At 37.9% G+C, this 23,313-nt stretch overlaps 1 protein-coding gene across 6 annotated transcripts in view; it reads right to left on the bottom strand.

Annotated features, from left to right (window-relative positions):
- The window catches only part of NR3C2 (nuclear receptor subfamily 3 group C member 2), a 211,557-nt gene that overhangs the window by 77,325 nt on the left and 110,919 nt on the right, over positions 1-23,313 (bottom strand). For all 6 annotated transcript variants that reach the window (XM_042796375.1, XM_042796374.1, XM_032990067.2 and 3 more), the window contains one exon: positions 12,924-13,063. In XM_042796375.1, the coding sequence (XP_042652309.1) occupies positions 12,924-13,063 (140 nt within the window). The remainder of the gene's footprint in view (positions 1-12,923; positions 13,064-23,313) is intronic.

Raw genomic sequence — 23,313 nt, 5'->3', positions numbered from 1 at the left:
TATTTAGTCCTTTTCAATTTATTCAGATATTCTTTTCCAGGTGGGAATTCATTGAGCATTTTCAATAAACATAAAAACCTACTGCTTAAAACAGTAATTCCATTACAGCTTTTGGTCTTATTACTGGTCATCTGGTATACTATTGAAGAAAATCTGTAGATGGACTACTGAAAAATTAGTATTTAATAAAGCAGAAAAAATAATCTGTTAGGAAGCATGGGAGTCAATCTTGAGAGGCAGAATATTATTCAGACTTGACAGAGCTTTTAAGCCTGTCTTTCCCATTTGCAACCACATAACAACTAGCAGTGTGAGTCAGCAGGAGATCCTCATTAGGTCCAGGCAGAAGCCTGAGCTCCTCTAGCAGTTAACCAGGCTCTGAGAGGGTAATTCTTGGCTTTTTTCTCCTGCATTCACTTCCTTTGGTGTGAGCTATTTACTTTTCAACTATTAGATTGCAAAGCCCATCAATATAAAGCAATGAAATTTGACATAGCAAAAGCTGTCATGGTCATTTTCTGGATGAGAATCAACTAAATCCAAAGCAGATCCTTTTGCTTTGAAAAGCAATAGTAGAGGGAAAGTCTGGAGCAAGGAAGACTTGCCCTTGGAGAAGGAGGATCAACCTAAGGAGGATATAACAAATGGGACATCGTGGGCTGCACCCATGAGCTCTGAAGGGAGCTGACTCATGTCACTGAGAGACCACTCAATTGTCTTTGAAAGGTCATGGCCATTGAGTGAGGCTCCCAAGGACTAGAAGGATGGAGGTGTCACTTTTGCCTTCAAGAAGAGCACGAATACTTTCTTTTTTCTTTTCTATTTTTTTATGATGAGGATGGTCAAACAGGTTGCCCTGATGGGCTGTGGAGTCTCTGTCCTTGGAGTATCCCTCAGAGATACCCGAAGCCCAGCTGGATACAATGCCGAGCAACCTGCTCTGAGCAGGAGGGTTGGACTAGATAATCTCCAGAGGTCTCTTCCAATCCCATCAATTCTGTGATTATATGATAATGCTCTCTCATCCAGACAAAGTTAATCCACACAAAATGGTGCCCTTTTCATAAACCTACGCACACCAGCACAGCCTTTGATTGTCCTAAAGGCACAAAGTGATTAAGACCTACTACCATATCAAAGAAATTCTATACCCAGTGTTAGATGAAGTTTTACACAAGGAAGTTTGAAACAAAACAACAGGAAGAAAAGTATAGCTTCTAAAAAGAAAAATTATACTGTGAAACTTCTGCAGCATATTCAGAAAAGACGGTAAATTAATCACATCGTGTTTTGGTAACCTGTGCAGAAAACTTATACAGTGTAAAGGTTCAAACTGAAATATTAAACATGTTGGGATGTACTGTGTGAACAAAGGTAAGGAAGGATGAATCTGAGGAACTGTTTGAGGAATCAAACTCCCTCTAATGGAAGTATCAGTATGTACTAGAGAAGCTGGATTATATTCTTCCCAAATTCACTTCAGTCAAATGGTTTAGACACAAATCCTAAAACCTTGAGGCACCTTCTCACTATTTAGCTGCAAGCACCTTTCCGAAGAAGCACCACCATCATCAATGTTTCCTGCACACGACCACCACCTAGGAACCTTGCTCTGGTTGCTGTCGCTGAACAGGTAAGAAGTCTCAGATTTCTTAACAACTCAAAACCTGAACTCTGATCCTCAGAAAAGACTAGCAAGAGTCTCTAACTACATTATGTCTTACTTGTACACCCTCTGTCCCAACCTTGCCAGAACTCTATCTTATCCTGGGGACAATATGAATGGTGATTTAGGATGAATCAGGACCAGAAAGTCAAAAGGACTCTTGTCCTTGGAGTCCGCATTTGCATGCTACTGAAAACAAAGTACATAAAGGATTATAGAGATTTAAAGAAGAAAGAGAGAGCAAGAGAGAGGAGAGAGAAAGTCAATGCCTGAGGCAGTTGAATGGTGCCCTGGAGAACTGAACTGCATCTCCTTTGCCATGTACTTACTTTGTAATAGTAAGCAAGAAAAATCACTAATTATCCTCCTTGTTTCCTGAATACCCAACTTGAGATCCACAGAATAATTTGTAGTGGTTTCAGTGATCATAGTTGCAAGTAAAATCAATGGGAACTGCACTTTGGACATATTAAGTGCTATAAAATGCCAAGTACTTCTGCCCCCTGAGGTCCTAAATATCATAAATCATGAACCCCAAATTAGTGGGTATCTATGAGCTTAATCTGTGTCTTAACTCATTGACTATAAAACAGGGGTAATAAGCACTCATCTTATCATGTATTGCAAGGATAAATTAAACAATGTTTGTGAAGCACTTAGATATTATAGTGATGAGCACCACAGAAAAGCTCTGTAAGAAATGAGTAATTATGTATTCTGAGCAAGTGATGAATAGTAATCAGCAGTGAAGGCACAGGACCATACTTTGAGCAATGTGAAGAATACAAGATATTGAATAGCTGCTCATTAATTGAACGTTATCCAATCTGTTCAATGAACAAGGCAGAGGTCTAATGGAAAAAGTTATCTGTAATTGTGTAATTGAGGCTGAATTAGAAATCATTACATGTGGTACAGATGAACAAAAACCATGCAGGCCACTAGCATTCATTATTTTCATATTTAGTTGTGATTTTGCAAACTTTTTTTTTTTCCCTCCCCACCCTATTTTTAAAATAGCAAACTGAAAAAAACCCAAGCAGCTCAAAACTCCATTACACCTAATATAAGAACCCACACAGAGGATCAGAAAAGGGTGGGAGAGGACACAATAACCTCTGGCAGCCTTGCCACTCCAAACTCTTGAAATGGGAGAAGAAAGGGTCTGCCACGCTGCCCGCGAACAGCAGAGGGACACCAGCAAGTTTTTACTGCAAAGAACCACAGCACACACGAATCCCAAGCACATGCTCTCATCTGCTGTGCGCAGAACCTAAACACAGACTTTAGGCATCAGCTAGACCTACGTCACGCAACTGCAGGGGACGTACACACTACGGAGCAAGCTCACGGGTACCGGCCACTCCAACAGCTGCGTCAGTCCCTCAGCAGGTATGGAGACAGAGCTCCCTGTTACGGTGCCAGCAGCTCCGGGCAGCCCTTCACCTCACACGTGGGGAGACTGAACAGAAGCCCGCTCATTTCTGTTTGCTCTTAGCACGGACAAGGTGCGCACAAAAGCCCCACATCACCCTCGCTCTTGAAATAGGTGGGAATGGGCTGACCGTCCCACATTCCCTTTCTCAGGGCCCTGGATTTGGCAACTCAGCTGTGAGAGGTGGCATCAAACAATTTTATAGGTCAAAACCAGGTAGTAATTCTGGCTTAGAGAATTTCCTCCCCTTAAACAGTAAAGAGCTGTGAGTTTCAAAGTTAGCCACGGGTCACTATTGTTTCTAAAAAAACATGACAAAACCGCCTCAGTCAAAGTCTAGACTTCAAACCTAACAGAGGCACTCCCAATCTTCAACAACCTAAAACTGTGCTGCAAAAAAAGGCAGAAATCCTGGCTTCTTTTAAGGCAACGGGAGATTTGCCATTACCTTTTCCCACTCTATTTATATCTGAGATGCTAGCAGATGCCTTGTTCCCTCTGTCTATAACAGACAGATCTATATGTACATTTTATCTCACTTTTTTTTTTTTTTGTCTGGAGACTGTTTTCCCACCCTCTTATTTAAAATGGGATTAGGAGGTACAAAAAGATGTTTTCTTTCTGACTTTATGTATTTGTATATTTATTTTGAGGTTTTATCTACTTAGAATTTCTTTCAGCCACGACACTGCAAAATTCCTTATCTCCAACATTGTTTTGCTGACGGTACCTTGCAGGATTATCCCCTTTTGGCTCTCAACCACTCAACCTGAGACTGGAAGAACCTTCTCAGGCTCTAAAAATTTTCTGAACCTTGTGGGTTGTAGAAGAGAAGTGCTATTTGCTACTAAAAGTGAAAATTATAACATTGCTTCAATAGGCTGCCAAGGCAGGTAGGTAACAGCATTTTATAAAGCGGTTTCTCTTAAGAAGCAGTTCCATAGCCATATGGAGCTCAAGCATCTGACTAAGGATATTTTATGATATTTGATATGCTTTATGCTGTTTGATATAGAAGATCTTGTACATATATTTATGTTCAATTGCAAACTCCAATTTGAATGTTCGTTCATGCTTTTAGTTATCCATTTACAGTTGTATTGTACTAAGCATTACAAAAAAACCCCAGCAGCAGAGCGTCCAAAGAAGCCAGACCAATTATACTTCACTGACAGAGGATTTCTCCATAGCGAGACCCTCAATTGAGGGGATTACCAGCAAACGTAACCAAGCATGAGATTACCTGATGGGGTCTGGGGGGTACCTCCAGAGGCTTAGGTGGACAGGATGGAGGGATTTCAAAAGGTTTTCACACTCCTGAAGTTTTTTCTGAACTCAAAACGAGAAAAGTCATTGCAGGAGGCAGGCATTCATCTGCTAGTACAAATACAAAGCAATTCTGCCTTACGCAAGATCTGAGCACTTTATATCAATTTTTAAAAAACTGGAGTCCTGTATACATGTGAAGATATGGGCATCCACCATCATTACAAATGGAATACCCTAAAAAAGTATTAGTTGTTTCATCCTCTTTTACTACTTCTACTTCTTTCATTTTTGAAGTCAGATGAACTCTCCAGCCTTACCAGGACACAGTATTAGCCAAGAGAGACTTATTTGCCTTATTCTTTACTATCACAGATAACCAAATCGTATTATACATCAGCTATCTCTCTTACACTCAATTTCAAAGTAGGTACTTATATCCTTCTGACTCCTTCAGGAAAGTGCCCCTACAAGTCCCTCTTTTTTTGGTGGTTTGCAGCCTTCTGAAAACTAATGTAATTTTTACCCATTTGCTCTTATTGCAGTACAGTTCTTAGTTCAAAATAAATTCTCCTCCCTCTCAGTTGTCTATTCCTCAACTGTGAAATATTTATAGACAGCAATCATGTCCCAACTTAGACTCTTTTTGGGTAAGCTAAAAAAAGCTAAAAGCATTTAGTCACCTGACATAAGATAAATTTTTATTCCCCAGATCATTTCAAAAGCTCTCCTAATGTGTTTACTTGACTCTGAATCAAACTGTCCTTAACATGCTGGTGACCAGAAGTATACACAATACTCCACCATAAGCACTCCCAGCATTATTCGTACCATAATGGTGTGAATACTTCCCTGTTTGCTTGAAATACCTGGTGCATCTGAACATATGGATTTTCTATAACTACGTTACGCAAGTCGCTCAGCCATACTGGAACCATAACCTAAAACATTATTTCTCAGGAAGCACCCTGTCTACCTTCCCTATGTGGCATATTGAAAAATTCATTCTTTTTTAAAGAAAGGGCAGTTGAAGTATTCAAGAAAACACTAAACTAAAGGCTGTGATATTTTGTTAGCCAAAATATTTGTGGCTACCTTAAATCAGCATGCATTCACAGGGACATCCCACCTCTATGAAGACTGATCTACCAGAATGTCTACCTGTGACGTCTTGAAAAAGAAAACAATTAAAAAAAAATACTGCAACTCAGTTTCCCTGCCACATCATAAAGATGCCAAAATTTCCCCTCTCTTGCAAGGATGCAGAAGGTAAGCACGTGAAAGCCTGTGCAATGCTTGAATTTGTGGCAATGGAAACCCATTACCTAAGATAAACCAACCTTACCACTGCATATACGTTCTGTTTACTGCATATTGTGCTTGTGCAGGCTGGTTATCACCTACTGAATTATTATTTTATAGATGAAAGTCTAGAAATTAGTATTCATAAAACAAAGAAGAAAAGACAAACAAAAGAGTGCAGGAGGAGAATAGTTGCACACAGACTTCCTAGCATCATTTGAGCATTTTTCAAGGCTAGACAGCAGCCCATATTTAAATTCTCATCCTTGTACTTATCTCTCCCTCTCTACAGCAGCACCTGCTTACACTGTAAATAACAGTTACAATCAAAAAAAATGCAAATGGTGCAAAGTCTTGGGGGAGGAAAGAAATTAATGCTTTTAGAAAGGAACGAATGCGGATTTTTAGCTTCCTTGATATAAAATATTTTTTCAAATAGCTTTCCTGGCCATTAACCAACTTGTGGTTCTTTGTGGCACTGCAGCTGCTAAACTCACTCATTCTTTGCTTGTTTTAAAACCAAGACACTGTATCACCTAGATCGTTCCCAGACCTTCCTTTCTGAAACACTACTACAACATGCTTGCTCTACTAGCACTGCACTCCACATTTAGCATGCATCCACTGTTTATTCTTGAGCATCAGAGTTTCTTATGCAGGCTTTATATTCCAAGAACCACAAGGAAAGCTTTTTCCTCCCATTTCACCTCTCCCCAGCTTTAAAATACTCAGTTGTAATACATGCTCCGTCCTTTATTAATCTTTCCTTTTTTTGCGTCACACTTCTTGATTTCCCACGCCTCCCCCCCCCCCCCCCCCTTTTTTTTTTTTTGGAGCGCCAGTGCAAATCTTTCCAGCTCCTTCCTCCTACCAGCCTCCTGAACTCCAAGCTCCTAGTAACTAAAGCCAACCAGGACCAGAAACAGAGACTTAATTTCACTGAGCAATACTGCCTGGCAGAGCAAAAACCAGGGAAATTCCTTTTTATATCTATGAAGACATGGAAGGCTGGTGGCAGCTTCAAACCTACGATGACTTAATTATTTAAATTTTATTTTACACCTATTAACCATAGCATATCAAGTAAGAGTAGCAGCTGCTACATGAATTTGACCATCTCACTTGCCCTCAGCAGATCACCCATCTGCTTGCTCTTCACCTAATATTTCTGTTTGATAGGTTGTAAAACAGATTCTTGCAACAGGTCAGGAACAGAGTCAACTTCAAATCCCACATAGAAATTTCTATGAAAACATATGGACATCTATACTGAGTGATGTCGAATTTAGAGAGGCCACTGACCTTATGAAAGTGGATAAAAGGAAAATTGCAGCCTGTGATGGAAAAACACCAACTCCATTACAGTGAATGAACAGAAGAGTGGAGAATGAAGAACTGTATGTATAATTAATTCTAGTAATACAGACCTACGAAATTCATGGGTGCACACACTGTAAAACAGTGTGGAAAACACCTTTCTATAATGTATCAATTTCAGGTTCTACAGTATAAAAAAATATTGCTTCCTTAAATGACCAATAAGGTAAAGTTTCCTGTTCACCAGCAGTATTTTTTTAAAATTTAAGTTATGTTAATTATACAAATTATTCAAGAGCTATGTATTTCAGCATCTAAAGTCTCATATCTTGATATTTTTTCCACCTCAATTCAAATTAAAAAATTTGGGATGCACACACAGAGGCTTTAGTTTCTCTTTATTTTCTACTGGGGAGTGTAGAGCCTTGGGAAGTTCTTTCACTTACAGTACATGGGCTAACATGGAAGATTACCTGTTTCTGAAAAAAACACGTTATGCATAACATATCACTCTCCCTCTTGTGTGCCCTTCTGGAAGTTGAGACTACAGAGTACTTAAAAAAAAAAAAAAAAGAGCATCTCTGGAATATTATGCATCTGGCCCATTGCTAAACAGTTGCACAGTGCCTTTGCTTGCCAAAGAACTGAATTTATCTACCACTGAATTTTCAGACTGGCAATAGCATGCAATCCTTCATGTGAAGATGAGTCTCTAGAAGGCTGCTGGATCCCTTTGGTTATGGCAAAAAGATTGGCCTCAGTGCCTGACAAGGCAGACTGGAGTTACCCCAGATGAGTGGTGGGTTAGACCCTTGATCCTGCAGCCCAGGTTGGTTTATTTCTGTGTTTTCAGCACAGCCTGACACAAAGGGAGATGAAGGACAGGACTTTTTTCTGTAACTCTATCTTTGGGGCAACCTCGGTTCCCACAGCTGTGCCAAGTCTCTGCAGATTGCTACACAAGAAATTTCATCCCTTCTACCATTGAAGTGAAGTCTTGGATAAACTACTGTTCAAACACACAGTGGAGGTAGTATTTCTTTGTTATTAGGCTGCTTGCTGAGATGCACAGCACATTTACTATATCCAGGAGGCCATTTAAGTAAGGCAGCATCAGATTAGACTCTGAAACATTTCCTTCAGCCAAATTTCCCCCTACTTTAAACAGGCAAACAGCGAATGTCCACGTGAAAAAGAAATGTAAATCTAGAAACTTCTGTTGCTGTGATTTTGTTTCTACTTCAGAGGTAGAGAGATCTATGTTTCTGTCTTAAAATAGCAGAACTAGCTTTAAGGTGAACCTCCTGCAGCAGAAATCAACAGTAAAATCTGAAATGTATTGAACATCACATCTTTGTATTTAAAAAAGAAGACAACCTTCCCTATAACTAATATGATATGATTTGTTAATTCTTCCATTTTAAGTAGTCAAAAATCTCCCAGCAAATATGCAAAATAACTGGAAGATGGTAATTTTTTGCTGTAGTCTTTAGCACCACTTGGAGATGAAAAAATGCCTTCCTTTTCTTTACCTTCTAGCCAAAGGAAGAATGAAAGATTAACTTTAGCAACCTATGAAGCGATATAAATTTTGATTTAGGACACATTACCTCATACTTGTCTGGAACTTGAACAAATGAAGACTAAAAATGCAAAGCATACGCAAGAACAGCTGTGATTTCTGACTTCAAGCCTGTTATTCTGATTAGAGAAAGCTGGTTCAGTGGAAAAAGAGAAGACAAGACTGGTCAGGTGCTTTAGGTTCCCTCACAGTGCAGCGTATTGTCAGCATATGACTCTACCAGTGATCATAAACTAAAGTTCAAATAATGTTATAATCGGTCATATCTGTAATTTAGAAAATCATGCAATATAGTTATCCTAGGTTAAAATATATTATAAATAAAAATGTCTTAAATTTTGCAGTGAAACCATTTATCAACACTCTTATGGTTAAATGATTTTACTGTTTGCAAGGCAGATCAAATTTATATTAATGAGACAATCACATTTTTTCATACCAGACTCCCGTTCATCAAGTCAGTCAGCAAAAAGCTCATGCTTACTTGATACCAAAATTTTGCACTTTGATAATTTACATTCCTGTAATGAATGCCATCTGAAATTACTTTTGAAATTTCACCAATAAACCCATTTTAATACTTTTTTGGTCTACAGCTCTCCTCCTCATAAATTCATTAGACATTTCCTGCAAGTCCCCAAAACAAGATTCACTGGGAATACAATTACCAGATTCATAATTGGAAATGCAAGCTTTAGCCTCTTTGTTGGCATGTACTTTCTTGTTTTCAAATTTCAATACAGTTGTTCTGTTATAATCCCTCTTTTTTATATTTCAGAGGAGTACAAAGGAATTGGACCTCAAAAGCTGTTCAAGGAGGGCTGACAGTGTTAGAAATTCTAGCTGAGACCCAAAGAGCTGTGTTGTGTGCAGCAACCTCTCTCTCCAAATCCCCCTTTCTCTCTGTCTCCATGTTTTTTTGACACAATTTGTCTCCCTACTTCATATAATCATAGAATGGTTTGGGTTGGAAGGGACGTTTAAAGGTCATCTAGTCCAACTACACTGCAATAAGCAGGGACATCTTCAACACTTGGCTCTTGTCCTTCTACCTAAGCACCACTTGCACTCTCCCACAACTTCCATTCCACCGTATCTTTTTAAGGACTATCAGTATGCAACTTTTTAAATTAAACTAAGTAAAACTTTAATTTAATTAGTAGAAAATAATGACCAAAAGCCTTCAAGAAGAGTTGGCCTGTTAAAAGAGGGCACAAACTGAAACGCAGGAGGGTTCGTTTGAACACCAGGAAGCCCTTTCTTATTATGAGGGTGACCAAGAACTGGCACAGGTTGCCCAGAGAGGCTGTGGAGTCTCCATCCTTGGAGATACTAAAAAACCATCTGGACATGGTCCTGGGACACGGGCTATAAGTGGCCCAGCCTCAGCAGGGTGGGTTGGACCAACGGACCTCCAGATGTTTCTTCCAAACTCAGCCACTCCATGGTTCTGTGGCACCAGTATTTAATAACAATTGGAGGAGGAGGCCATTTTTGAAAGAATATAATTTCTTGTGCCACTTCCTAGTGAAAAAATTTTAGTGGATTAAGTAACAAATGTGTGTGTGCCTGCGTGCACATGCACACACATATAAAAGTGTGTAAAGTAGAACTGGAAAAATATTCATAAATCTTTAGAAAGTCTATACACGGGATTTCAGGGAAATGGTGAATGAAGCTCGAGGAATATCTTCTATTCTTTTACTACAATCTTTTAGAGAGGGAACAATTCCTTTTTTTTTCCTCAAATAAATTAGCCACTGTATTTATAAATTCCCCAAGAAGTTATTTCTATGTTCAGAGGGAGTTTTACTGTTTTCTTTGTAATAAAGACAGGAATGCAAGTACTTATGTAAAGAACACAGCTTTAGTTGAGAGCTGAGATAGGTATGTGTAGGATCTATATTTGAGTTATTTCTTCCAATTTGATTTATTTTTTATTTATAGCATGCACTGAACTACCATAGTTTTAGAAATAGCCTCATGAACATATGATACAGATGAATTGCTACAAAAATTTAATTTAAAATAGGAAACCTCGGGATGTGTTAGTTCATTGGTCATGTACCCAATGGAAAAATTTATGACAACTCTACAAAAAATTTTTGTTGTTACAAACCTACCTACACAAAATTTTATTCACCTTGATAGTTTCAGGATGTTTGAAGCCAAAATGTATATTACATTTTTGCTATGTCCTTTGGTGGCTAATACACTACAATGTACTTTTATGTATACACACACACACACAACCAGAAAAGCACATGTCAAATTTTCAGTGTTTGCACAACAATAATTCTATTGGCAGCATCAAGAGCTCACAGTCATGTGCATGCCAAACAGAAGTTTACACAGTGTTCACACACCACTGGTAAGAACATGTATGTTAATACAGTAATTCTAAAAAAATGTATTTTATGGTAATTTAAAACTCCTATCTTCAATTTTTAGGGATGACAGGGTTGTTTCATCTTTTGTTTTTTTTTACTTTTTTTTTTTTTTTTTTGCTTAACTTGTAAACTTTTAGTAATTACCGATAACTTTTAACTACATTTTAACATTTTAACAATTTCTTTCCATGCCTCATTACAGAGTAATCCTTTCCCAATAATTTTGCCTTCTGAGGCTCAGAACCATAGTATTGCTACTTTGTTTCTCCTAAAGGTAATCCTTGATAATTTTTCATAAATTCCTGTAAAGATGGAAAGGAATATCCATCAGATTATGTCAGAAACAATATCAAAAGAGAGGGACGTGGTACATGTAGATACACAGTATTTTGAAATTACAGTGATTCAAGACTGGGAAAAAAGCTTTCCTGGAAGGGAGGAAAGGAAGAAGGAAGATAACAAAAGTTGCTGTCACTTCACAAAGTATGTGCAGGAGTATGTAAAACCTCACCACCATCACAAAAAAAGTATCCTCATGATTCAGAGGCCAGCTTAGACACGGGTGTCTGAAGATGCATACATGATGTGCCATAGAAGCACATGGAGGAAATCACTCAGTGAAAATAAGTAAGATTTTCCAGTTCATGTGCTACATTAAGGAACTAAAAATCTCAAGAAATAAGTTAGGGAATGAAGGCATCAAGGTCAACTATTGCACAACAGTAAAAGAAAATGCTTTCAGAAGTAGGAAACCTTTTATCTGTCCTTAATACTTCAGAAATTTAATTTCAATTAGATTGATACTTTTGATGATAGATAAATTGATTGAGAGATATTACATGAGGTCTTGACTTCAATGACGCACAAGCCCTCCAGGTCTGTTTAACAGAGAGCTAAATCCTTATTGCTATCAGCAGCAGATTTAACGATCATAAAAGAAATTAATCACATCACACACTGCCTCACTCTTCTCAGTGCACCACCTGGACACTGTATTAAGAGCCTATTTTCTTCCTTCTAGGTTTTTCTTCATGAAAATAAACCAGTAAGTAGATAACACCTGCTTCATCAGTGGTCGTAAGAACATCTACTCATCACTAAAGACTTCAAAAAACCTCTACAGTATTTATGCCCTTTGCATGCCATGAACTCTTAAAAGCTTAATTTTTATCACTTGAAGTTGCTTACAGAGTCTGTAAAGGTCAAACATTTTGTTTTACCCTAACAACCCAAGTCACAGAGAGGCAACACCTACCAGAAGTCCTGTATCACTCTTGAGTGATCTTAACTTCTATCTATTGAGATGCCCAGGAAAGACTAGCTAGACCATAGTTAACATAAAATAGGGAGATGTCAGCAAAACACTCCTGTGATGATAAAGCTATCAAAATACAGTCCTTATGAAAGTCCAAGTCCCTAATGAAGAAAATCTCTAAAAGAAGCACCATGATCAATTCCTGCTTCCTCAATGATCTACCATAGTATGTAAAGCCACTTCTCTCTTGCTGAAAAACAAAGAAGATGCACTACTGGAGGTACCCACAGGGAGATAACTCACCTGAGTGAATTGTACTGTCACATAAGGCTGCCAAAGCATGATGAGACAACCACATTTATTCTCCAATACAGGAGAAGCAGGAGTGTGTTTACATCAATTGTATCTGTGTTGATTAGAATTACAAAAATCTACTTGGAGGGGTGGAGAAACAGCCTGATTCAGCAGTGCCATGAGGTAAAACAATGCATCCTTTAGAAGGTGTACACTGCAAAACACCCTGGTATATCCTACATAAATTATACCACCTGTAATTGGTGTTCAACTTCCTTCTTCCCTGCTGCCCCTGATTAACACAATTTTATCAACAGAAAACACATAGGAAAACATATGTGCATGTGCATATATATTTCTATTAAAAGACCCCAAACCCACATGTATTTTGTCTTTCCTGTTTTGTGTTTTCTTACCTTCTACTGCTCTCTTGAAGAAAACTTTACAGCTGCCACAAGTAACCACCCCATAATGACATCCAGATGCCTCATCTCCACACACCAAACACACTTTGGAAGGTCTTGAAGATCCAGTTGATACACTTCTCAATGAAGAGCTGGAGTATAAAAAAAAACAAAAAAAAAAAAAAACAAAAAAAACCCAAATGAAACAAAACAGCTATGAATATTTCAAATCACACTGGCCATAATGCAAAGTTCAATTAAGAATTTATAACAGGTATATTGCTCAAGGCACCTAACAATTAGGAAACCACAACTCTTTCTGGCAGTGCCTGGTTGAATACATGAATTGCTTTAATTAGTAAGTGCAATATTTTTATTGTCTGTTTTAAAACACCCATAATATATCAATGTTAATGTGAGAAGTTACCACAAGGGCATTGGAATTTATTGGTAGCAGATGATTAAAACTGAAAATAAACAACAAACAAACAAACCACTCTGGCATCAACCTGAGAGCTATAAATTTTCTTTCTGTTTGTTTGCTTGTTTGAAGCCTTTACAGCTATGGAATACCTGCAATAAGACCGCCAAGACCATTTTATGAAGTAGCACAGCAAAATGGTATGCACTCTCCTGTCCACATTCTTGCTTACCACTACAGTGGTCCTTGAGCTTATATCTAATATTTCTGTAATTTAACAGCTTACTTCCGAAGCAGTTTTGAAGCCTTTTTACATTCTGCAAGTGCAGAATACCCCTCCATATGACTGTAGGTACCAGAAAAGCAGCACCAGAGGTTCAGAAACCACCCCAGAGCTTTGCAGACTGATTCACCTTGCAATCCTAGCTTCAACCATATACCACCCATTCAAAAGATGGGGCATTTCTGTTGCTGGGGTTTTTTTAAACCATGACTCTCCGAAGGTATCTTTAGGGAGCATTTTCAACTGGCAACTCTAAAAGACAGTGCTCTTCAAAAACAAGTCACATTTCATCATGCAGTGAGTCTCCTCCCTCCCTTCTTCCCCCAGGAACTGGAAATGCCACCCTAATGTAATCGGCACGCTCCGAGAAACGTGCCAGATACTGAAGGAGATGAAAGCTTTGGATCCCTCCCACGCCTCTGGAGGGCTGGGGAGAGTCTTTCCTTCCACACAGCCTCTAAAACGTGACCTCTTGCATTTCTTCACACATTATCTCTCTGAACGCTGCCAAACAACTACAATAACAACCTTAAAAGACTTCACACTGGTGGCGAAATAATCTGATAGTTCAAATTGCAGGTCAGAGGCTATTTGTTGGTCAGTCATTGGGAAAAGAAGTTCACAGGTAGTCTTAATTCAAACATAAAATAACCAACTTGCTTAAGAAATTTCAAGTATGCACCCTTTGCCTTTTCCCAATTTTCTATCTTCCTTTAAAAAGGTATACAGAGGCCAAGTGATTTATCGAGGGGCACGGCACGAATGCCACTCCAAATCAAGGACCCCAACTGTCCTGGACTGCAGCTTTACTGTAACATTAAATCTAAATGTCTTTTTAAATGACAGCGTTCAGATGCTAACCAAAATATTCCACATAGTATTCCTGCTCTTGTCTGCTCGTTAGTCTGTTAGATTTACTAGTTTTAGTCCTTGTGCTATTTATACTTTCATTACATAACATCACACTACTTGATAATTGCTAGGTGATGTCATCAGCTCATCTGTTCGAGAGACAAAGGAAAGCCTCAACAAATCTATGTTAAAGAAAGTTCTGTGTGCTCAAGTCAGTCATACCTATGCACACTGCATTAATCTACACCTAAGGAAAGGTAACTTCTTCAGGGTTTGCCAAGACTGTGCTGACAATTCAGCTCTGCATTTGGATATGTTTAGGCAATAAATGGGCATTTCTCCCTCTAGCATGCTTCAAACTGCACGAAAAACATTAAGCCTAATTCTTCAAAAGGTGTCTGCTTTCTTGACAAAATGTCAATATCCTGGAAAATTCACTCCTTGAAAATTCTGGTTTTGCTTTTACATTGCAAACAGCAGTATTCTGTCCAAGAAGGAAAACATTTAAGTTCTGACATACCACCAAGATGTCTTGGGGCGTTTGTAATTTTGATGCTGCATGTTCCCATTTCTTCATAAGACTAGCAAAAATTTTCCTAGTCTTTCTACCCTGAAAAAGGTCAGTGTATTTAATTTTTTTTTTTAATATCTAAAAAACGTAGTTCTGTTATAGAGCTCTTCCTGTTGCAAAATGGAGGTCTCCAGGGTATCACAGTAGTGTGCGTGTTTTTTTACTTTTATATATATATATACACACACATATAGACACACGCACCCTCTCCATACATACTGTATATATAAATATGTATTATTTTTAGTTGAAAATAAATTGTCATGTAGGATTTGCAGAAGGTGGGAGAGCCTTTTTTTAGATACAAGCTACCCTGTAAAATTTCACTTGCACAGAATTATTGGGTAAAGAAAAAGCCAGTAAAGACACATTGAGACACCAGCTAATCCACAATTATTATTAAATGCCTACCTAAGACATAATCTATAGCATAATTTATACAGTGCTTCTCTAAACAAAGGGCTTGACTATAGCTGAAAGGTGAAGGTACAGCTTGAATACAAAGCACATATTCAACTACTCAGCCACAGAATCACAGGTGGAAACTTAACATTCTGGAATAAAATTCAATTAACTCCCATACATCCTTTTAATCAATGTAAAAGTAGAATAGGTTAAAACACAAATGAGGTATTTTCATTCTTAGTAGGAGTATCCAACATGGAGCAATTCTCAAATACTCTATTGCGAATAAACATTTGATATCAGCTGTTGGTACTTAAATCTCCTCCAACTTTTGCCAGCTCTAGCTATGACTGTCTTCTAATGCACAGTATTTGGCTTGTTTTTAAAATTTTGTATGTTTTCTTTCACCCATGTTACACCAAAGTATTTGCCAATTCATATGCTGTTATATTACCTCATACAAAGGCAAAGTGGTGTTTGTACATACCTGCAATAAAAGACTGAATCCAAAAAATATGCTCAAATCATATTGCTAAACTTTAGATTAAGTAATTCTGTCCATGGATGCTTTTCTTTTTCAACAAGGCATGCATGGATGGTTACACCTTTTCCTCCTGAATCTCTCTCTCATTCAGGCTGTCATTCCTTTCTTAGCAACTTAACCATGGTGAAAAAGTTCTGCATCAAGATCTGACTGGTGAGCAAACTACCTCTCCGCCCTCGTTTCAAGTCCAGATATCCAGTGTTTATGACACAGAAACATACTTTATTCACTGATTTTATTAAACCGATTAATTTAATTATTCAATATAGCTCTGTATCCTATATGTATACGGAAAAACACTACACTAAAAAAAAAAAAACAACCCAAATCCACCAACACACTTTGAAAGTGCTTTTCATACATGCTCCAAGTTATATATTTCCTTTTCCTTAATTTTCCACAGAAGTATCTCATAAATGTTTATCAAGTACTAATGTAAACTAGTATGTGGGAGAAGTAACAGGCAGATAACACTTAATAGGTAAAAACCAAGTGTTAAATTCAGTTGATTATAACAGATATATACCTTAATTTAATTTTAGTTATATTTTTTTGGAGCTCAGTTTGATTTTTTGCTCCAGATGAGAAGTTTACTTACAATAATGCAGATTACTTAGGTAATACATTGTTCTCTCTTGAAAAATGCAAGAGCTGGTCCAGATAAGAATGGATACCATAAAAAAAAGATCAGGAACTTTACAACTGACTCCCTGGACAGGAATTAGCCTACTGCCAAATATCTATTTGAAGGACAAGCTAAATCTAATGACATCTGTGAGCCACATTTTGATCTGAGTTTTATAATTTTAGACCAAGTGAAAACACTGTATTTACACATTTGCCCAAATCTACATTAGAGCCTAAAAACTATTTCTCTGATATTTAACAGGGTTTTTTTAAGCTTTCACACAATGGACTATTGTTGACCCAGAAAATTTCTTGTGGGCAGCAACCTACTCTCAATATAACTTTCTAACTGAAAACACAAGAAATATGAAGTAGTGCCACAGGGCTCATCACTGCTTTCAGAAGCCAGTGGCTTCCATAGGTTGATTAGGTGTTATTATTTTCACGCTTCTCATTATTTCCAATACAAATTTTAAAAAGCAAACACATGCCCCTCATCCACACACTGCAGGATTCAAACACAGGAGATCTAACAGAGCATACATATTTTATCACAACGCTTCTACAGCCAAGGGCAGCATGGAGCAGTTTAACAATGCCAAATGTATCTTCTAAATGATTTGTAAAATGGTTGCTTAGATGGCTCCAGTAACATTTGTCACGTTGTAGGGTATGTGATTAGGAATAAGCCTGATTTATTATCCTCAACAGCGCAAATGCTGGCAGTTAAATGCTGACCTTGACTAGCCATTGCCATCAAGCTCATTTGTGTCTCTGCAAGTTGGCTTTAGTAATAGTTATATGGAGAATTAATTAGAAATAACAGATTTTGTAAAGAAGAGTCAATAAACCCACAGATAATCCAACATTTTAAAAGCTGATTATATAGGTTATTATGCTTTTCAAACCAGATGTCATACAGGAGCACAGTTTAAACAAATTATGCCGCTCTGATGATAAAATGAAGCACTCCAAAGAAGTATAAGCCACAATATGAATCCAAACCTCATTTGTTCCAAGCACTTTTATTATTATGAGATCTAGATGAGTCTTTTTTAATTCCACATCATTGACTTTTCTTTTTCATACAGAAATTTTCTGGTAGTAAAACAAACAGAAGGAACCTGGGTACACCTCAATAAATAAAGTTATGCAAAAACAAAGGCAAAAAGGAGTTGCGATCAGCATCATATTTTCACCAAAAGAAAAAAAAAAAAAAACAAAACAAAACAAAAAGCAAACCAAACCCAACAACTTTAAGAGGAAAAACACCCAGGAGATTCAAGATGCAGAGACTGACAGCATCTTTCTTCTACCCTCTCATCTTGTTTCTGAAGGGGTGTAACCTACAGAGAGAGTAATCTTCTACTGGGAACTGGCACATGAAAACATGATAGCTAACTTTGCACACACAGATACTGAAACTAGGTTAGTTTCCTGTGGCCCTAAACAAGAGCTGTGTATTTCAACGGTATTTCACAACCACGACATGGACAGTCTGGCTGAGCATGGAGACCAGAGCTTGGCCCACCTTTCACACCCAAGCTCAGATGGTCAGGAGGCGGCCAAGAGTTGACCAAGAGCAGCCCAAGAGCCCCCCATGAGTCATGCCACTGCAGCGGCACACCCACCCACCCACCCACCCACCCAGCCCGCCCTCCCCAGCCGCAACCCAGCAGGCCAGCCCATGCCGCCCAAGGGACACAGGAAACTCCCACGCTGAATGACAATACAACTTCTCGCAACCTGGCACTAAAATCAAGAGACTGATTGATTACCAAGTTTATACTACCCTGGAAACATCCTCCTTCCCCCCTCCAACCAGTCCCCTGAATTCTTCCTGGTTCCCACAGCTAACTGTACGTCCCTAAGCGCTTCCTTTGCCTGGTCACTTCTCTAGCAGCTCTCCTATTACCTTCCTTTCTCTAACTCATCATTCACTCAGCCATCACAGTAGTTAACATAACCATCTCCTCTTCACATTACCTCCATTACTTTTGTGCCTGTTCACACAGAAATCATAATTTAACTGTCCAAGATAACTCTACTAGTTATTTAGAAATTTATACTGGTCAAAAGTTGTCCAATGGATTATTTGACCACTACACAATTATGTCAGTCAGGACCTCCACCAGCAGCATCTTTCAGATTTTGCTCCACACTACTGGTTTTAATTGTCAATACTAAGGTTTGACCAGTATCAGTTTCACCTTGTGTAGCCTGAATCTTCTGAGAAGTTTCACTGCAGAAAGGCACCCTGGCGCTCTCCTGTAAGTACTTGCATAAAGCAGATTAGCAGACTGGAAAATGGTATTTCTTAAATGTCAAACTATATAAACCAATCTTCTTGTCAGCAGACCAAGAAAGCATAGAGAAGTGAAAAGGTGCAGAGATGAAACAACCAGATTTTCGGGGAGAAGGCAGTCACTTGGGACCTCATGAACGTTGAGCTGAGGAAGGACTGATGAAACCAAACCGCCCACAAGCCTCAGCAGCAACACCCCTGCATGCAGGTGGAGCAACATTTACCCTCTGACATTTGGCAGAGAGGCATAAAAATTGCTAAACAACCTAGCTGCAGACTCTGCTGGCTGTGTTTCTTGGGGCATTATCCTGCTCCTGCAGAGAAGACGACAGACATTGCAGAAATGATTATGTTTCCTTGGATAAAACAACAGGACTCATATGGCTACTACCAACCCTTATATCTGCAGCCTTAAAAAAAAAAAGTCTAACATTGTTTTAGGACTAAACCTTAAAAAAACCCAAAACAAAACAAAACACACAGCCCACCCCCCAAAAAACAAACAAACAAACAAACCAAAAACCAACCAACCAAACAAAATTTTAAGACCTAGAAATCTCGAACAAGGTCTAAATATTTCAGGAAAGCTAACTGTATCCTTTAGTGCATATTATGGATAATAGACATCAAGCGTAACATCAGCAGCAGTGCATGCTTACTCTGATATCTGGAGTATTGTATCAGTCCATAAGTAATACAAGTGGTTAGGGAAAGAATTAGTTTTTCTGTAATGTCTTCTTTCTACTAGAATAACAAAGATAACAAGAGGATCCATTGAAAATACATTTTCAGTGTGAAATATTCAGGAAATTCAATGAAGGAAGAAAAAGGACCTAGGAAAACAGTATCTTCTTGTGCTATCGATCAACTATTTTTGAAATGTCCCAAACATCAGCATCCTTCACTTCTGTTTGTTTCAGCTGCTGCTGCTGAACTCAAGCAATCCATTATTACCCACTGTAATTAAAAAAAAAAAAAAAAAACAACCAACAACAACAAAACAGTATTTAATCAAAACAAACTTATTTTGCCATCTACAACATTGAAGGCATTTTTTTAAGAAATTAAAAAAACCCTACAGGACAAACCCAGAAAATTCAGTATCTGTGATACTACATTTAGTTTAGTGGTCTGTCTCAATTATTTTTTTTTTTAAGCACAGAGGTATTCTATTCTAAGATGGAAAACTTTCAATTGCTTGATCTTCAAACACTAGACCCCTAATAACAAACATAAAGATTACCAAGTAATCCAGTATTTATACTACATTTTTTCTCTTAAGAAATGAAACATATAGGAATCAGAAGGGAAAGCACATTTAGTTAAGAGAAAGCTAACTGAGAAATCAGATGCTTTCTTTCCTCAGCAGCTACAGCTTTCACATTAAGTTACTTTATTTAGCAATGCCTAAGGGTCATATATCACACTTTCATACCTGGATCTTAATTATGGTAACAAGCAAACTCTGGCATGCACTGGTAATGGAAAAGGCTCTACCCTTTCTCTCAAACCCCCCAAAACCTTAAAAAAAAAAATATATATATATATATATTCATGATTTTTTTTTTTAAAAAAAGGTCATTAATCGCAGTGCTTATTCTGCAAAAAGAAGCTGATGCATCCTCCTGTGCTGCAGTCACCAGTGAACAGGTTCCTGTATTTTAGTTTAACCTTAAGACATATGTTGATTTTACAAAATGAAGCAAGCATACCAAGGTCCTTCAATTTCCGTTTACCTTAGTGGATGCTGAAAGGACCCAGAATTTTCCACAATCCAGCTTCAAGATTTGACTTTTCCTTGACCTTCTCTACCGACATCTTTTGGTAGCAACGATAGCTGGCTATCTAAATTTTACCTCAAAATAATTTGTAGACTACAGAAAAACATAAATTTAAGCGTAAATAAACAAGTGTTCAGGTGGACTGAAACTGAAGAATGCTTATCTCCTAGAGAAATAAATCTATTTTTTACTGATTTAGTGATCAGAGAAGTATAATGTCCTCCTGATATTATTCTGCAATGCACTTTTCTCCTCTAACTACTATCACAATGTACCAAGATCCAACTGCCCCAGGGAAATAAAATCTACTTGTTCTGCAGTTTTTTTAGTACATAAATATATTTAGCTATTGAAATGGAATGGTTAACACAGACAGGGAGTTGCCTATCAGGAGAAAACCTCCAACTTTGGAAACCAGAGAACAACAGTAAGCCCCGCAGTGCATTTGCTCTAACTTTTCATACTTGGTCCACTTATAGAATTAGTGCAGTTTAAATGCATGCAATGTTGGTATTTGTGCTGCTGATTATAAATTGCTATGTATTGTATAGCAAGATAAGGCAGGAACAGTTTATCTGGAAAATGATCTAGTTAATTATTGAAAGTCTATTGGGGGGAGGTGGGGGACAGGGAGTTAATTTAACTCTTTTCCTGCACCTGCCAAGACTAAAAGGAAAGAGATACAGCTTTGAAAATCCCATTTTTCATAGCACCATCTTCTGCCACTGAAAAATATGCAAATTAACTATGCATCCCGATCATTCTTGTACAAGAGCATAGTAGTGTTTACCCAGTGAGGCTTTGCTAACTTCTTGGTCAACAATATGTTTAAAACTGAATAAAATGCAGTGATTTAAGTGAGGTTCACCTGCTTATAGGGGCAGCAGTGTGAAATTACCACCATGAGGAATTGGCAGGCAAGACAAAACTGCATGACTACTTTGCTCTGCTACTAGGGACTTCTAAGACAAAGAAAAATTGAACAAGCAAGGAAGAAAGAAAAATATGCATAGAAGTCAAATGCAGGGAGATGCCACCAGTAGTAAGAACAACTCATTTAAAAACCTGCCTCTTTTCAAATAAAGCTCACTACTTTTTTCAAGTTCTTCCCTCAGAGTCTAAACAATCAATTCCTAAAAAATACCTACACCTTTGCTTGAAAGCTTTATTCTATGAAACTCTTATTACAGCAACTTGAAATGACATTGATGACCAGAATATAGATTATTTTCAACCTTATGAAACGTCGTTTGGTTGCAGAGACAAAAATCTACCTGGTATATCTGGTAAGGGCTTGGCCTCAATAAATCCTAAAAGAATACTTATGTCAAAAATATTAGTTTATAAGAGAAGCAGCTTGGTCCAGTTGTGCATACTTGCCTATTACAAACTATTTGCTTTATCTTCCGAGTGCATGATATGCTTACAGACAAAGCCACAACACCATTAATACCCTAATGACACAATAAAAAAAAAGTTTACAAGAGTTCCATAATCAAATATAAAAAAATAAAATTAAAATATTTCATAATAGCAAAAAGTAAACTGAACTGTCATCCCCAGTCTACTGGGGATTAAAATACCACAATAGAAAAACCTCCAGAGCAACCATGAAACCATAGGGAAAAAATGCACCAAAGCACAAAAAAAGGTTACCATGGGAACAAAGGCTATTTTCCAACTTGTCAAATAAAAGCCCCAGTATGGCAGACCTTTACTCATAAGAGCAATCCCACAGGCTTCAAAAGGCAACATGTATAATTATTGCTTGATCCAAAAGAATCTAATGGGGGGGAAAAGCGGAGGGGGGAATTGCCCTTTCAACTCCCTTGTGCCCCTCACATCCAACAAGACAAAACTAGTATGGATGTTGAAAGCCTATCAGCATTACGGTACCAGTGTATGCTATATTGTAATTCCACACAGGAACAGAAAATAGAAGTAGGAAAGTCTGCACACTAATCTGAACTCCATAAACAAGGTGTAGGGAAAAATGAAAGGCAACAGCTCACAGTATTATTTAGGATGTTACCAATGCAGAACTGAGTAATAAGACTGAAGCCCATAAGCTTATCGGAGAAATTCCTGACATGAACAGACTTAAATATCTTGTGAAGTGCAGTGAGTTCTGTGTGCATTTGTAAAAGGAAGGTTGGAAAAAGAAATAATCTGCTGAGAAAGATCTTACTAATCAAAAGGTAATAATCCTTAATAAGGTTAGGCAGAGTGCTTTACGTCTTACTGGAAGTTTCCAGCTTGGCACCTGTTTCAGTTGATACAGTAAAAGCTGAACTCCAACTTCACCACCATTCCCAATTAACAGATATTTTAAAAGGCAAAAAGTCACATTATTTTGAAATATCTTCTGTGACGTCTAAAAACAGTATTTGAAATAATGAAGGATTCATTTTAACTAACATTTTTCCATTTTAAGAAATTCAAGCTTTTCATGGTGGTTTAATGCATACAATTATTACTTGATAGATGAAATAGAAAGACTCTTGCAGCTCTAGGTTGGGGAACTACACAGACATTGGGGTAGTTCGTAAATTTGTTTTACGCACCTTCCTGGTCCCCCAGCCCCAATATAACATCGTCCTAAAACTAGAAAGT

The sequence above is a fragment of the Tyto alba genome, unplaced genomic scaffold (genome assembly GCF_018691265.1).
Source record: "Tyto alba isolate M040663 unplaced genomic scaffold, T.alba_DEE_v4.0 Super-Scaffold_23, whole genome shotgun sequence".
NCBI classification, from domain to species: domain Eukaryota; kingdom Metazoa; phylum Chordata; class Aves; order Strigiformes; family Tytonidae; genus Tyto; species Tyto alba.
This window is presented reverse-complemented; position numbering and strand designations above follow the sequence as displayed.